This window comes from Penicillium diatomitis, assembly GCF_028827545.1.
Source record: "Penicillium diatomitis strain IBT 30728 chromosome Unknown utg000015l_segment0_segment0, whole genome shotgun sequence".
Lineage (NCBI taxonomy): Eukaryota > Fungi > Ascomycota > Eurotiomycetes > Eurotiales > Aspergillaceae > Penicillium > Penicillium diatomitis.
Genome location: NW_026623187.1, coordinates 1,309,340 through 1,324,489, shown reverse-complemented (window position 1 = coordinate 1,324,489; position 15,150 = coordinate 1,309,340). Strand labels below are relative to the sequence as shown.

The 15,150-nt window shown below is 51.9% G+C and overlaps 3 protein-coding genes across 3 annotated transcripts; all 3 read left to right on the top strand.

The window, feature by feature from the left end:
- Positions 1 to 1,500: 1,500 nt before the first annotated feature.
- On the top strand, positions 1,501 to 3,935 carry agd3 (putative extracellular serine-rich protein; the record flags this gene model as incomplete). The annotated part of the gene is made up of 2 exons (XM_056938803.1): positions 1,501 to 2,506; positions 2,572 to 3,935. 2 exons carry the CDS (start codon positions 1,501 to 1,503, stop codon positions 3,933 to 3,935), a joined length of 2,370 nt encoding a protein of 789 aa, XP_056786180.1.
- A 988-nt stretch (positions 3,936 to 4,923) lies between these two features.
- On the top strand, positions 4,924 to 5,196 carry N7539_009207 (uncharacterized protein; the record flags this gene model as incomplete). The annotated part of the gene is made up of 1 exon (XM_056938802.1): positions 4,924 to 5,196. The coding sequence occupies one exon, from the start codon at positions 4,924 to 4,926 to the stop codon at positions 5,194 to 5,196; it is 273 nt and encodes a 90-aa protein (XP_056786179.1).
- Positions 5,197 to 10,478: 5,282 nt separating this feature from the next.
- N7539_009206 (endo alpha-1,4 polygalactosaminidase) lies at positions 10,479 to 11,438 on the top strand (the record flags this gene model as incomplete). The annotated part of the gene is made up of 1 exon (XM_056938801.1): positions 10,479 to 11,438. The coding sequence occupies one exon, from the start codon at positions 10,479 to 10,481 to the stop codon at positions 11,436 to 11,438; it is 960 nt and encodes a 319-aa protein (XP_056786178.1).
- Positions 11,439 to 15,150: the final 3,712 nt, after the last annotated feature.

The following is a 15,150-nucleotide window of genomic DNA, read 5'->3' as shown; positions in this document are numbered from 1 at the left end:
CGTCAAGTTATTCCACATTAAGTACGAGCGTAACTCGGAAAGATGATCTGTCCAAATTCGGCCCTGTCTATCGGAGGCTTGGCGCAGGCTGGGAAGCGAACGCTTGAAGCCAAAGGTTCGCTATCTGTGACGTGCACAGACATTAGTCAATTCCTGGCGACATATGAATGGACGTATGGACTTGAGATGGCTCGAGAGGTGGAATGATATGAGCAGATTCAGTTTCATCCCAGGGAGACTGACTCCTACAGGGCGGGCCTGAGATATTTCGGATGGGTCGTTCGTTGGCGGATCCCAGATGTGTACCGAGGTGGAGTCGAAGTGGAATTCCTGATCTTGAGAAGTTGAGATCGATACAGTATACACCACGGTTCAGGGCTTTGCAGATATCTCCGAGCCCAACTGGGCGAGCCGTCTCGGAGGATTTGGCGCAATCGAGCACATGCGTACTCCACGGCCGCAGGCATGTCTCAGTTGAAAAGCTCTCAGTCTTGGCTCGCCAGCCTCTGCATCCTCTTTTTGGGGCTCTGACCTCGCTTCCAGAGATGAGTTGCCTTGGAATGATTGGGTCCCTCGGGGTTTGAGGTTGTATGTTTAAGTATAGTCTTTCATTGTTTGCGCCCCCATGGACGCATGTTTGGGTCGTGGCATACAATCCAAAGATGGCCTCGGCAATCAATGCCCAAGAACCATGTGAGGAAAGGCAGAACGATAGACTCACAGGTTAGGGTGACTTGAGGGCGCATGCAGACGGTGCCGGAGAGACAAGACCAGCGCAATTAGTCTGAGAGGTGCGCATAGACTTCGAGTCTCGAGACCTTCATCCTGCAGGCCTGCAGGGCACGGATGCCCGTGTCTCTCCTATAAACGCCATGGTACAGTATCTTGGTGATTCATCACTTCGTGTTCGAAACAAAAACGAGAAATATGTATGTCATGGATTAAGTCTCCGATCTCGTTGACTCATTAAGTTCGTTCCCAGGGCGGACGAAAACCAGAGAAGAGGCTCTGCGGGGCTCAACTCAATGTCGCTGTTTCGTCGGAAAGGTCAATAGTCAATATCTGACCTCTTGGAATTCAGATCAATTGCTCCACTCCACGCCACGCACATGGACACTTCAGAAAGAATTGCCGAGCGCGCGAGGGTCGGAGCACTTTCTGCAGTGGAGAGTCAAGGATTCGTAATTCTGGGTCTGGACGTCGCGTTGAGATCGATCGAAAGGGATAAGCGTGGCAGAGCTGACACTTCGTCGGTACTTAAACCTCTCGATGGGTCGAACTAAGCCACGGAAGTACAGACATGGTCTGCTTTCATTCGTTTGCATCCTCCCTTCACTCGCTCTTGCCGCTCGTTTTGAGCTCTTCTTCTGATAGGATTAGGTGATTTTCTGGTTTTGATTTTTTTTTTTTCCTTTCTATTTTCGTGGATGCACGTCTGTGATCTGATCACTCATTTCTCTCGTTCCTACATCGAACTCTGCGCCGTCGGCTGCAATTGACATGGTTGTTGTTCCTGCGTGGGCCGTTCCAGCGGCGTGCTTCGCCGGCGTTATAACTTGCGACTCACGTCCGGGAGCTTTGCCTCCTAAAAAGCCCCAGGTCATTTCTTGGGATTCTCCTTTCCTTCATCACTCGAATCCAGCTCCAGCTCCTGGTCCTCCTGCACCAGGTGGTCCTGCTGGTGGTGCTCCTCCTCCCCCTGCTAAACAGACATCGACTGCAAAGACGACGGTCCCTGCCCCTACTGTCTCCCTTCATTCCACTGGAACCACTGTGGTGCCTTCCGTCACGTCCAGTACTTCGAGTACTTTCTCGTGGAAATCAACTTTGTCGGCTCCAGCTAGTAGTCTCACGACCATGAGCACTTCGGTGATGTCTTCTATTGCCGCGCCGTCGGCTTCGGCTTCGGCTTCGGCTTCAGCAGCGGCCACAGCCCTGAGCCATGTCACTGTGGCCAACAACATCCTGGTTATCGCCCGAGACAGCACCTCGGCCACGAATGCCGCCTCTGGTCTCAACGGCTACGGCATTCCCTACACAACCCTGGTCGTGCCCCAGACGGGAACTCAGCTGCCGGCGCTGAACTCTAGCAACACCGGTAACTTTGGCGGCATTGTCATTGCTTCCGAGGTCAGCTATGACTACGGTGCAGATGGCTGGCAAAGTGCCTTGACCATGGATCAGTGGAATCAACTATACGCTTACCAGCTGGCGTATGGTGTCCGTATGGTTCAGTTCGACGTCTTCCCCGGTCCCCTGTATGGTGCCAGTGCTATTGCCGGCGGATGCTGCAACCCTGGTGTTGAACAGGACATTTCGTTCACCGACACCAGTGACTTCCCCACTGCAGGCCTGCGCACAGGTGCCGGCGTGAGCACCGAGGGCTTGTGGCACTACCCGGCCACGATCAGCAACACTACCTCCACCAAACAAATTGCCGCCTTCGCTGCCAACTCGGTCGTTTCGACCGATTCTACTGCCGCGGTCATCAATAATTTCGATGGTCGTGAGCAGATGGCCTTCTTCATCAGCTTTGCTACCGACTGGAGTCCCACATCCAACTATCTGCAGCATGCTTGGATTACCTGGATCACCCGGGGGTGTACGCTGGATACCGCCGAGTCAACTTGAACACTCAGATTGACGACATGTTCCTGGAGACTGAGATGTACTACCCAGCCGGCAGTAACTTCCGCATCCGTGCTGAAGATCTGAGTGGCATCCGGGACTGGTCTAAGACTGTCAACGCTCGTTTGAACCCCGGCAGTATCTACTTCCCCGAGACTGGCCACAACGGCAACGGCAACATTGAGAACTCCTCCAACACCGATGCCGGCTACACTGCTTGCAACGGCGGTGGTATTGAATACGACAGCCCTCCTGACACTCCCTTGGAGTACCAGAAGCCTCTGGGAACCGGCACTGATCTGTGGCCCAAGAAGACCACCTCTTACCAGTGGACCACTGCCTGCACTCGTCTTGACCCCCTTCTGCAGTGGTGGAGTGTGCCGGAGAACTTGAATAGTATCGCCTCTCTCTCCCATACCTTCACCCACGAGGAGCAGAACAATGCCACCTTCTCGGATGTCACTCGCGAGATCAGCTTCAACCAGGCTTGGCTCAAGCAGAATGGCTTCGACAAAGCTGCGCACTACACGGACAATGGAATCATTCCTCCGGCCATTACCGGCCTGCACAACGGTGACGCCTTGCGGGCCTGGTGGGAGAACGGCATTACCAATTGTGTCGGTGACAACACCCGTCCCGTTCTCATGAACCCGGAAAATTCCATGTGGCCCCTTTTCACCACCGTCGCCGATAACGGTTTCGCCGGCATGCAGGTCAACCCTCGTTGGGCTACCCGTATCTACTACAACTGTGATCTTCCTCAATGTACCGTCCAGGAGTGGATTGACACTTCCTCTGGCAGTGGCACCTTTGCGGACCTTCTTGCCGTCGAGAAGGCCGATACCATGCGCCACCTCTTCGGTCTTCACCATGATCCTTACATGTTCCACCAGGCCAACCTGCGTAACGTTGATGTGGACCCCATCACCATCAACGGTGTCAGCTCCAAGTTCTCCATCTTCCAGGCTTGGGTTGAGACTCAGATCCAGGAGTTCATCCGTCTAGTCGAGTGGCCCCTCGTGTCTCTGAAGCACGCTGACATGTCCGCTTCATTCCTGGCTCGCTACAACCGTGATGCCTGCGGCTACTCGATGAGCTACACTACCGCCAACGGCAAGATCACCGCGGTCACTGTTTCCGCCAAGGGCAACACTTGCAGTGAGGCCATTCCCGTCACTTTCCCCACGGCTCCCAGCAACACCCAGGGCTTTACTGTGGAGCAGCTGGGCAGTGACCCTGCCACGGTCTGGGTCAAGCTGTCTGGCTCTCCCGTCACTTTTACACTTTCTTCTCCTATTCCTCTGTAAATTGTGACATATTCGCTCATCTTGGACGTTCGATTCTGTTACAAACCCCCATTCCTTCAACAAATTCTTGTTTGATAATTTGCCATGTGACTTGTTCAGCGAGTCCCTGCATCTTTGCATATTTCGTTGCAGTACATTTATGTCATCTGTTTATAATGAATATAATCTTTTATCGGCTCTGATAATGTTGATCCACCCAGCAACTCGGAACCCTAATAGCCTCCCGAGTACATAATTCATGCTTCTCTTCGTTACCGCCTGTATTGGGTGCTATGTCTAAACAAGGCACCACCTGCAGCAGGTGAACGTTCTCCCACACCCCTTGTTCCTTCCCTCTCGATCCTTACCCACCTGCATCCGATCAAATGACAGGAGCAATGGAAGCGAACCCCCTCAATCCTTTCTCGCACCCTCTCCTCCACATTGAAACCAATGTGTGTTTCATCGCTCCACTCCCAAATGGATAAACGTTACACCCACATGAATCCGCACCCAGACCACCATCTACCCGTGTACCCCCCACCCCACGGCAGATCGAAGCTGCATATACTGTTTGACAGCGAAGAAGATCAGACGAAATTGCCAATCCAGCGGTGAAGGCTAAAGTCAGCCCATCCGGTTTACAGCAATGTTCCTTCCCGGGCCTCTCAACGCCGGTTTCTGCAGGTCCGAGGCAGGTCCAAGTGACACAGCATCTCGGCCATACTGAGTGTCGCTTGTCAACCGGAGACTTGACCGATTCTTTCTCCAGGCCACTAGATGGTCTGTGAGCTTATGGTCGTTATCATGGACCGAGTTGTGCACAGTTACACCGTGGAGTGTCACTGTCGAGTATATGGGTTTCTGGGGACACTGCGCGATCGGGGCCCCAGTTCGTGCCTTGAATTTCCAGATGGATTCATAACATGAATCATGGATTGGGATCTATTTTTACCACGTGCCTTGTTGGCCATGTGTACTAAGCGCGCGGACATCTTCCGGTTTGGTAATGCACTCGATCGAAGTCTTGGCTCTGTTCTTGGCCTTGACTCGGTTACGCGGATCATTTCCCAGTCTTTGGGGCAGTGGCATGCTGTTCAACTTTACAATTTACATCAATGATGATGACAAAAAGCTGGCTCAAGTTATTGCACAAGAAGTCATGTCAATGATCAAGCTGCAGCGCACTCGGCAAGTCCAGCACCCGGTACAACAAGACTTGGCGAAGTTCTATGTGTTGGCCAATGTCTCGGAAATTTTGAGACAGCCATTTGATAGATAGTGGTCTCATGTGAAATCACCATTCTTGGTCAAGAGACTGCAGTTTTCTGCCATACGCACAGGTCAAGTGCCGGCCGAAAAAATACAATGTTGTCGACGACCAAAACGAGGTGCTGTAAAAGACACCAGAATTGATCGGCCATTCCATGTCTCAGTGGACGGGCTGCAGATTCCGCATTTCAATGTCATTAGTTACGTTTGGGTCTCTCTCGTGAGGCGGCGATGCCGAACGATTTCAATTTCCACCAGCCAGCTGCCCGGTGCCACGATGAGAACCAGACGTTCAGGACTCTGCACAATGCCGCTGCATCCGTGATTCCGACCTCATCGTCGCCACAAAACTCTCGGATCCGAGTCGATGAGACAATTTACCCATACTCATGGATGGCGCCATCTCAAAGCGAGCTGATGTGGCTGATGAATGGTGAAGGCCCACCTCAATCAACCTTACCTGGTCCAGACCTTTATCGCCTCAAGCATACTAAAAGCCATCCAGCACATCGGTACCAAATTCGACATGGGGATCGTTCATGTCACTACTAACCTGCTTGTTCCGTCGTGAGGCTGAGAATCGCCAATGAATCAGACTTTTTTGACGTGAGCTCGGCTAACGGAAGCTCCGATTGATTACCAGGTTGTCTTGGCGCAACGCAGACGAAGATGTCCGGTACTTCGGTCGATATATGTTCTTGAGTATCAATCTCGAGCCGGTCGCGTTCGATATCAAGTAGGCAGGTACGAAAATGCATGACGAAGTTTCAGTGCCCATGCACTCACTACCTGCATGGGGGGGGGGGGGGGGGGGGGTGAAAGTGCTCGGCGAGGCCGCCGTCCATGAAGCCCCACGATGCATACCGGGATGAAAGGCGTAAGAGAGGCAAGGCGGGGTGGAAATGGGCTTAGAATTGACTACACTCGACTACCTACACTTCATGCTTCAATCTGTCCAGATGATTTGCCAATGGAAACTCTTCCTCACCACATGCCAAGACGCACACTGCGCGGGGACTGCAGTAGTTGTAAGGTATGGCGCATGCTTTACGACTTGGCAGATTCTTCAATCGTATTCAGCCTCTACTAGCTCTCTAGCGCTTACTACTTGACGTGGCAAATTAATCCCGCGACAGCGATACACTCGGGCACAAAGACATGAGTGGAAGCGAGAAGAAAAAGTCTTCTTGTCATCGTGTCGGGGGGGGAAGACCAATTCTGGGAGGCGTCTTTAGTCATACTTGGCATTGAGGAAAAGAAACCACAACATAGAGAGGTCCCGTCGTAGTCCAAGCCGCCAGATACTTTAGGGCGCTAACCGTGTCCATGACTCCCCAAAAAATTAACTATCCAAACTCTAGAACCCAGGCTGGTCCCTCACACCCGAATGTTGACCCCGGGACCTCTCACGGCGTCCAGGGGCTGTACTGTACTGCAGTTCAGCGTCAAGGGCACAGACCACCCGCGACCACCCAGGGATGCTCGGATAGCTGAGCTAGTCAGTCATTGACTTTGCGAAAGAGCGGATATGGCGCTCGGGAGCTGGAAGTCGTCATGACGGGCTAATAGGAGCGTGAGAAGGCAAGGAGCAAAGTACCGTACGGCGTACTGACTTTTGAGTCCTAAACTTAAACTAGTAAACAAGATTGTGGACGAGCCCGGAAAAGCTAAATCATCGAGGTGCATACTTTTTTTGTCCTTTGAGAGTCAAAGAAAGAGCAGACTTTTGTTTCGATTTCTGCCCTACCTAGTACCTAGGACCTAGGACCTCCATTGCAGCTCGGCTTGGAGTCATGACATCATGATAATTCATTGTGTTGGCGCACTTGGTGTCTGATCACCTCGGGGTTATGTTGCTGGATATGGGATTTGGGACAAGGTCTGCCAAGCTTGTGCTGGATGCATTGTCCCCGAACAGAGGCGAGGAAAAGCGGATATGTCAACTTTCAAGATTCGGTGAAGATAAAGTTGTATATCCCTAGTATGGTTAATCCTCTGTCAAAGCTCAGCTATAGTCGATACACCCGGTAAAAGGGATCTCTGGGGACAGATCGCGCACAGCAATATATCATGAGTGATGGATGTATTGCCGAATGCTCAACGCAGTATATTCTAGACGATATCCAGTATACAGTCTACATTATTCACTAAGCGCAGCACTGGGCTGGTTTGGGAGAGCTAACCTCAAGTCAGCCCATAGCAGTCTCCATAACCGAGCTACCATGACTCAATACAATCACTCGGGACATTTCTGTAAAGCGCTTCACCTTCGGAAGAGAAATCACTCGGCTCTCGAAGAAACCTGATGCCTTCCCCAAGACAGATCAGAGTTTGTCGGCAATCATTATCTCGATAGGGGATGGCGTTCATGATCTACAGTGGACGGCGATCAATGACATGCGAGTTGTCCGAAATGTGTTGCTGATTTGAGGGGGAGAGGGGGGGCGAGCGCAATAGAAGAAAGAGTACTGGCAGTTCGTAAAGCAAACATTTTGGAGTTGAACGGTGGTCATTGCAAATGCAAGGTCAATTCTGGTATTGCAAAATCTGAAGGGAGTGGGGACGAGCCAAAGATACGTGACATACAGGAATACAGGACCAGACCGTGGGCACAATCTGTATTGTATCGCTGAAAGTTAGTATCCCCACCGGCAGAAAAATTGTAGTATGCATTGGTGCAACCTGTAGATCTCAAATTTCCATCCCAGCCAGAATTGCCATCGTGGGTGGGCTCGCCCAGCCACGGCACTATATTTTGTGTCCTCAATTCTTCAGCAAGCCGGCAATTCGCTTGTGTGTTTCCTTTCCACTCTCGAGTCACCAGCTAAAAAATGTTGGCACTGTGCTAGGTGACCAAACTCGGCTTAGATACTAGAAGGTCCCTACTCTATTGAATTCTCAGAGTCAGTGACAGTGACACACAGTCCCAGTTTGTCCCAGGTCTAGCCCACTATCCCCACTATCCCCACGGCCCCACATCGTCTCCAGTACTGACCTTAGTCGGTAGTTAGGTGCAGTTCTGAGTCCACCGCAACCAACCCCAATCCTTCTCGTGCTCTAGTCCAGTACTAGCCAACACATACATGTATGCTCAGTAGGCCAAGACACTCGGATTCGTCTGGTCACCACCATCCAGACCTACGGCAGACTCACGACCGGACAGGATCCTCCTCTTCCCCGGACACCGAACTCGACCGGTCGCAGATTGATGGGCCGATAGCCCCCGGATCAAATTGTCCCTCGGAGGGAAGCCGAGCACTGAGCCCGGATCGCGGGTTGTTTCCCCGTCCTTGCAGTCGTTGTTAGATTAGGTGTGGCAGCTCAACCGGGCAGACAAAAGAAACCAGGCCCAAAGAGATCTCGTGCCTGGAAAAACCGTCGGCGGACCACGGTTGGCTGAAACGGTGGGCGTTTACGAGGGGAAATCGGGGGGTGCCACGGTTGGGATGGATCGTGGCTGAGCGTGGAAGCGCTAGATCAATAGGGAACGGAGGAGGGAGCAGCGATGGTGCTGATTTAGGCAGTGGCTGCTCAATTATTGGATGTTTGTTTGTGCGTTCTAGTTGACGGGCCACTTCTGAGTTCTGGCCATCACTTGACTGTCGGCTATCCAGGCCATCATTGAGGAGAAAGGATGTGTGGATGTGGCTGCGGAGGGATCGATCGAATTCAAGTCACGGGCTCACAGCAGTGAACAGTGAACAGTGAACACAGAACACAGGAGCTGGTCTGTCCATTGGGGTTCTGCCCATAGCGGTCGAAGTGGGTCGATCCTACCGGAAAAAGGGTTCTCGACGGTGGATCCCTCGAGTCTGCAGACGACGAACAGACCTCGAGCACCGCGGCATTGCCATCGATCTGCCCTGGACTCCATTTCCAATGGCTCTACCACGTGATCCAGGCGATCCCTTGGTATCCCCGACAATCCTCCAGTGGTTCTTCCTTCTCCCTTCTCCCTTCTGCGCGAGTGGGACTCATTGGATCGAAGGTGGATGCCGTATCTAGTTGGCCAAATCACTAGCAGTGTGTTCCAACCTCTTCAGGATCTCCCGGATCCGTGGATTTCCTGGCGCTGGCCTTGGCCACCAAGGCCCTATTTTGGTCCATGGGGCTTTTTCGTATAGGGATAAGCTGCCGAGAACTACTGAGTACCAGAGTCGTGAGTGGGAGGATTGACCCCATTCGGGCCATTCCCCACGCACCCTGGGTCAACATCGTGCTGCGATCGAGCCAGAAAACACAGACCTCGATCTTTGAATCCCAACAATCGAGCAAAGATCGAAGAAACGCCGAATGTCTTCTCGGCTGATGGACTTCCTCGGCAGACTTGGTCCCCGTAGATCGTTGATCAAGAGCTCGTTCCACCCGCCTCCTCAAACAATCTGCCCTACAAGGCTGGACGAGATGACGAACTGACCGTGAGAAACAGGCTGCAAAGAAAAGGCCAAATGACATGTGACTCTCGAGATGACAACTGCAACCGTGTATACCTCTGTGTACAATCATCTGCATTGTAGTAGCTGTGCGTCCAGTAAGATGACTCCATGGTGGTGAATCGAATCTTTAAGCTGCATAGCTACCTATATTTGGGTCGGATGCAGTCCTTCTCTAGGCCGAGCCTCGCGATCCCCGGTTGCATACAGAGTCACGCTGTCAAATCCCCGATCTTGTCCAGAGTTGCTTCCAGCCCGCCAGCTTGAAGCAGGGAGTCAAACCCTGTTGCCTGGTGAAGTAGAGATCCATTTACGAACAAAAGCCACCCTTCTCTGCGTCTCAAAGATGGAACATTGATGCGATCGTCAAATGTAGATGGGCGCCAACTGCCAACTGCCAACCATTTGGAGCGTTGAAACCACTCCCCCGGCCCATCTAATCTTCCCCCATCCCATCCACCCGCAGGCTGGATTTGGTTTCCGCCCACCGGTTCCCTCAGCCCCAAGAATTTCGTTCTAGGCCCCCGCGATCCTCGAGGAGTCTCGTATCTTGCTCCTTCTTCTTCATTTCGGTCGAGCTTTCTTTGAGCTAAAAAAGTGCCAGTCGCTCACTCTTGACACTTGATTTGATTGTCATCCATCCGATCGACCCGGGTGATCTGCTGCTCCCTTCAGTCCCACTTGGGAGTCGAACTCATCGCCTGTTGGAGGCTCAGACTTGAGTCTCTTGCGATTCTGTCGATCGCATAGAAAGACGTGTAAAGCAGGTGACTCTACGCTCTTGTCTTCTCTCATTACACGCACACACACACACACACACACACACACACAAACTCTCTCTGTTTATATCCCACCCACCATGGACAAGGCACCAGCCAAGACGGGTTGGGCCGCCTGGAGCGCAAAGAAAAAGGCCACGATCATCTCGATCATTGTGGTGATCCTCGTCGCCTTGGGCGTTGGTCTGGGTGTCGGCTTGCATCACGGGACCGGCGGCGAGGACGAAGGGAACGGCGGCAGTGGGAATGGAGGCACTGGCACCGGTGGAAATGGAACCACCACCGGCAACGGCACGGTGAAGTGGCAGCCCGCAGTGGGCGTGAAATGGCAGATTGTCCTGCTGGGTGCTCTCAACGATACCTCCGTCGACGCTGACGTCTACGACATCGATTTATTCGACAACAACAGGACCACCATCTCCACGCTGCATGATCTCGGTCGCAAGGTGATCTGTTACTTCTCTGCAGGGACGTACGAGGACTGGCGACCCGACGCGAAGCAATTCGACAAGGCTGATCTGGGCAACGCACTGTCGGAATGGCGGGGCGAGAAATGGCTCAACACCAATTCCGACGGTGTGCGCAAGATCATGCAGACTCGTCTCGACATGGCCGTGACCAAGGGTTGTGACGGAGTCGACCCAGACAACATCGATGCCTACGATAACTCCAACGGTCTCAAGTTGACCGAAGACGATGCCATCAACTATGTCAACTGGCTCGCCGGCCAGGCGCATGGCCGGAACCTGTCGGTCGGTCTGAAGAATGGCGGGAGCATCATTGACAATGTCCTCCCCAACATGCAATGGTCTGTGAACGAGCAGTGTGCGCAGTACACAGAATGCGACACGTATGCGGCCTTTACGGACGCGAACAAGCCCGTCTTTCACATCGAGTACCCCAAGGGTAACGACGAGAACAATAACAAGGATGTCACGACCGCGCAAAAGTCCACCGCTTGCAATGCGGCCAGCGCCGGCAACTTTTCGACCGTCATCAAGAACATGGACTTGGACAGCTGGGTGGAGTACTGCTCATGATTCTGCACTCCTGTCTCCAGTCCAGGTACCAATTGAGCTACCTAGCTTAGCATTATATTTGTTTGTTGAGCATCATTTTTGTTGCGGGCACAGTATTGAAGGCGTCTTCTTGCATATACCATCTTTACATGTTTATCGAAAGGGACTTTATTAGCTCAGTCCTACAAGGAAAATTGCATTACACCACGATCATTCCTGATATCATTGAATGCTTGACAATACTCCTCAACAAAGTTATCCATCGTTGTTCGGGCTACTCCGTTCCCACAATCTCTCACTCGCAACCAGCTGCACGGCAAATTAGCAACAATTTAACACCACCTTCTCGCTCGACTACGCCACGATCAATTTTTCGAACTATCTGCACCGCCGGACCGCTGGGTAAAACGCCCTGTTGCCCGTCGCCTAAATTTGCCCATTTCAAACCGTGGTACCTTACCCTGTAGGGAAAAACACAACCTCTGCGGCAAACACCCCGAACGGCTGAACACCCAGCCTGCACCGGGGTAGCATGAACCCAGACAAGGGCGTTTCGCTTGAGGACACTTTTTCCCAGAGTATAATTGTCGGTGGAACCGAGACGTCCCGACTCATTCGATGTCGGGCGTACTGTCAAGTGTCAAGTGTAGCGAGCCGGGAGGACGGAGGGGAAGAACGGGGATAAACAGAGGAACAGTGGAGGCGCGAAGGTTTGGCACTGACACTCTTGGCGCTCAGGGTACCTTAGCCTCATTGAGCTATAGGACGGGCATTCCCACTGGCGCAGGGATACTATTTCCGTGAGGGCAGGAATGCGTGGTATTTTCGTACTTGACTACCCGTCGTCTCGTACATGCTTTCCTTTTTACGGGGGAACCAAGTTCCCGCAATCGTTTGATCGAGGATTTAGCATTCAGTCCTTTCTTGTCGTGGCCATCGAGGGGAGGAAGACGGCTTTTCATTTCAAGTCATGAGTCATTCATTACTTTAGTGTTTATCGAGACTCAAGTCCCATCTTCCAGCTATACGGTGTTGGCGTGTCGTTAGTAGCCGGCTAGTCACGCGAGAGTTCACATTCGAAAGGTCTTGGCGTTTCGCCAAGACTCAGCGTGGTCGAAGACTGCATGCCTGGTTGGTCAGGTTTCTCGGATGTGCTGTGAAGCCGCGCCATTGGATCCCGGAGGGGCACAGTGGAACACTGTAAGGTCACTGAGGTGTGTATTTTCTTTTCTTCTTTTGACAACGCAACGGGCGCTTCGATGGCTTGCGGAGAATTGTGAATCGCCGAGTGCTGCTGCTGCTGTAAATTTTCTAACTCTTGAGTCTTGACAGTCATGGTACGCGGCTGTTAAAAGTAAATATGAAATAGGACCCTCAGTAATACATTAATACATGATATGATGATACAAGATGCTCCGCGGAGAACCATATACACGATTACTTGAAACTCGAGAGCTAGGTTGGAGGTATCTGATCAGTGTAAGTCGGTGCTTTTCTAGCGTTATCACTTGATAAATTGACAAAGCTTTGTAAATCTCACTACCATACGAGTGATTACCTATGGCGTAGGATTGTTTTTCGCTGTTATGATCTCCGGGTGCAGCAGTTGACATTACCTTTGGATATTTCCGAGTTGTCACCCCGCTATTCTCGGCTGAACATGTAAAGTGTACGGTACCTTAGTGTTCACCGACCAATTAGTCACCATGTCACAATGATCAACTAGTTACAAGATGTAATCCATGGATGCACCGCAATGTAAAACTTGATATTGTCAAAGCTTGTCACATTCCACGGACGAGAGTCGACTATCGAGCCATTGAAATCGGATCATACTTTTTCAACCTGGTCAATTCTCATATGAGAGGTGTAATGTGTATATATCTCTCTGGTAATGAAGGATGAAGTATAACCTGGGCGCTCGCTTGCCCTTGCATCACGACTTCGGACCTGCCAACAGCCCGGCAGGAGCACCGACGACAATGCGTTGATGTCTGATGTCAGACCCAGCCAGCCACCCGTGAACCCCCCATTGATATCTCATTGTCCAGTGGCTAGCAGTATCCATAGACATACAGATCTCGTCCAGTCCCGTCTGATGGCGCAGGGACTATTCAAACAAGATTAGCATTTCCCACCCTATCAACCTAGCATGTCCTCAAGCCAGCCAGTCGCGACTCGCGACAAAAAGTCTGTCGCTCATTCTTTCATCTTGGTTGGTTCGTTTAATGTACCCTGGATCGAGGTAATGTTTCTTTGACCTCGTATTCACGGCTTTTTTGGGTACTGCAGAGGGGTTGAAGCTCTTCTACCGAGTCCAAAGTGCACCAGTGTAGTAGTCTTAAACTCTGTCGGGCTTTGTTCGGGACCGGACCAACTCATCAGCCGGATCCGGATCAGCACCGTGGCTTTACTGGCGCTGCAGAATTTCCATGCAGCAGGCCATCCACTGACTACGGTCCTCTATGAGAAAATTCTCTCTGGAGGCAGCATCCCAACACAACAGAAACAAACCTGCTTGCTATACCATCGAGAGATGCTGTGCCGCGCACCGGGGTCTCACCACGGCTTCCCACTGTCCCGCCGAGAAAAAACCCACCAACGCGAAACAACCTCGCAAGAGCATGAACAATTTTGCACATGGTCCCCTTAGAATGGCGCAATCTCTACCGCACTAATAAATAGACGGACCAGCAGAAATGCCTCTGCCAGATCAGGAAAAGAACCCTACCTACTCCGTACTTCCCACGGTCTAGCCGCCTTCAGTGAACACCGCAGCGAGTACCTCCAATCTCTGTATACTCAACGGGTCTCGACTCTCGACTGCATGCAATATGATCCGTCAACCACCGCTCCGCTTGGCGGGTCCACCATGTCTGAGGTGTAAAGCACACTTGATGCAGTCGTCTGTAGTTTGTTCATTCCTTGGCGAGGTTTTTCCCAGAAAGGAAGGAAGATCTCATTTTTCCCCTTATGTACCGCATCCTAGACATTTGGACTAGGTGAAAAGGATTGGCCAGCTCAGCCGCTTCAACTTGAATGTCCATAGGCCGGTACATTGTACTTGGTACTTACTAACATACGATGCCAGGTCATTCATGTATGTCTCGGTCCATGTCCAGTCCTCTAGAAGACACACCCCTTGGCCAAGACATGGAGATAAGGCGCGAGTGTGGTACAATTTCGTACATGGGATGACGAGAACAGTCCAAGGACGTGGGCGCCAGCCGTGGGCTTGTGCAGAAAAACAAAGAAAGGATTTTTTACCTTTGCCAATCCCCACAGCAGTGCTCATCTCCGATTCTGCAAAAATACAATTGCTCCGGTGGGGTGGGGTTATCAAAAATTACTAGACTTACAGTCCACCGTCAGCACTTAGTACGGCTGTGGCTTGAAAAGAAAGGAAATGTATTTTTGAAAAACCGTACAGCTGTACAGTACTGCCGTTCCGCGCTACAAGGCTTGAAGGCACTGAGTGGCACGCAATCCCGGCAGAAAGGTTCAAAGTGGCTCCCGTAGCGGATCTGCCCGGTGCCTGACGACGAACTATGGGAATCTGTGTTGATTGGCCTAAAGAGGAAGTTGGCCCTTGCCACCGGCGATCGAACCGCTTCTAGCGTTGAGCCAGAACCACCGCCCCCCTCGATCGCACATGGTGAAATCCACGACTGTGCGTGTTTTCCCCAATTTTTTCCGATCTTGCGGCCCAATTTTCCAGATTTGGGTGATGCTG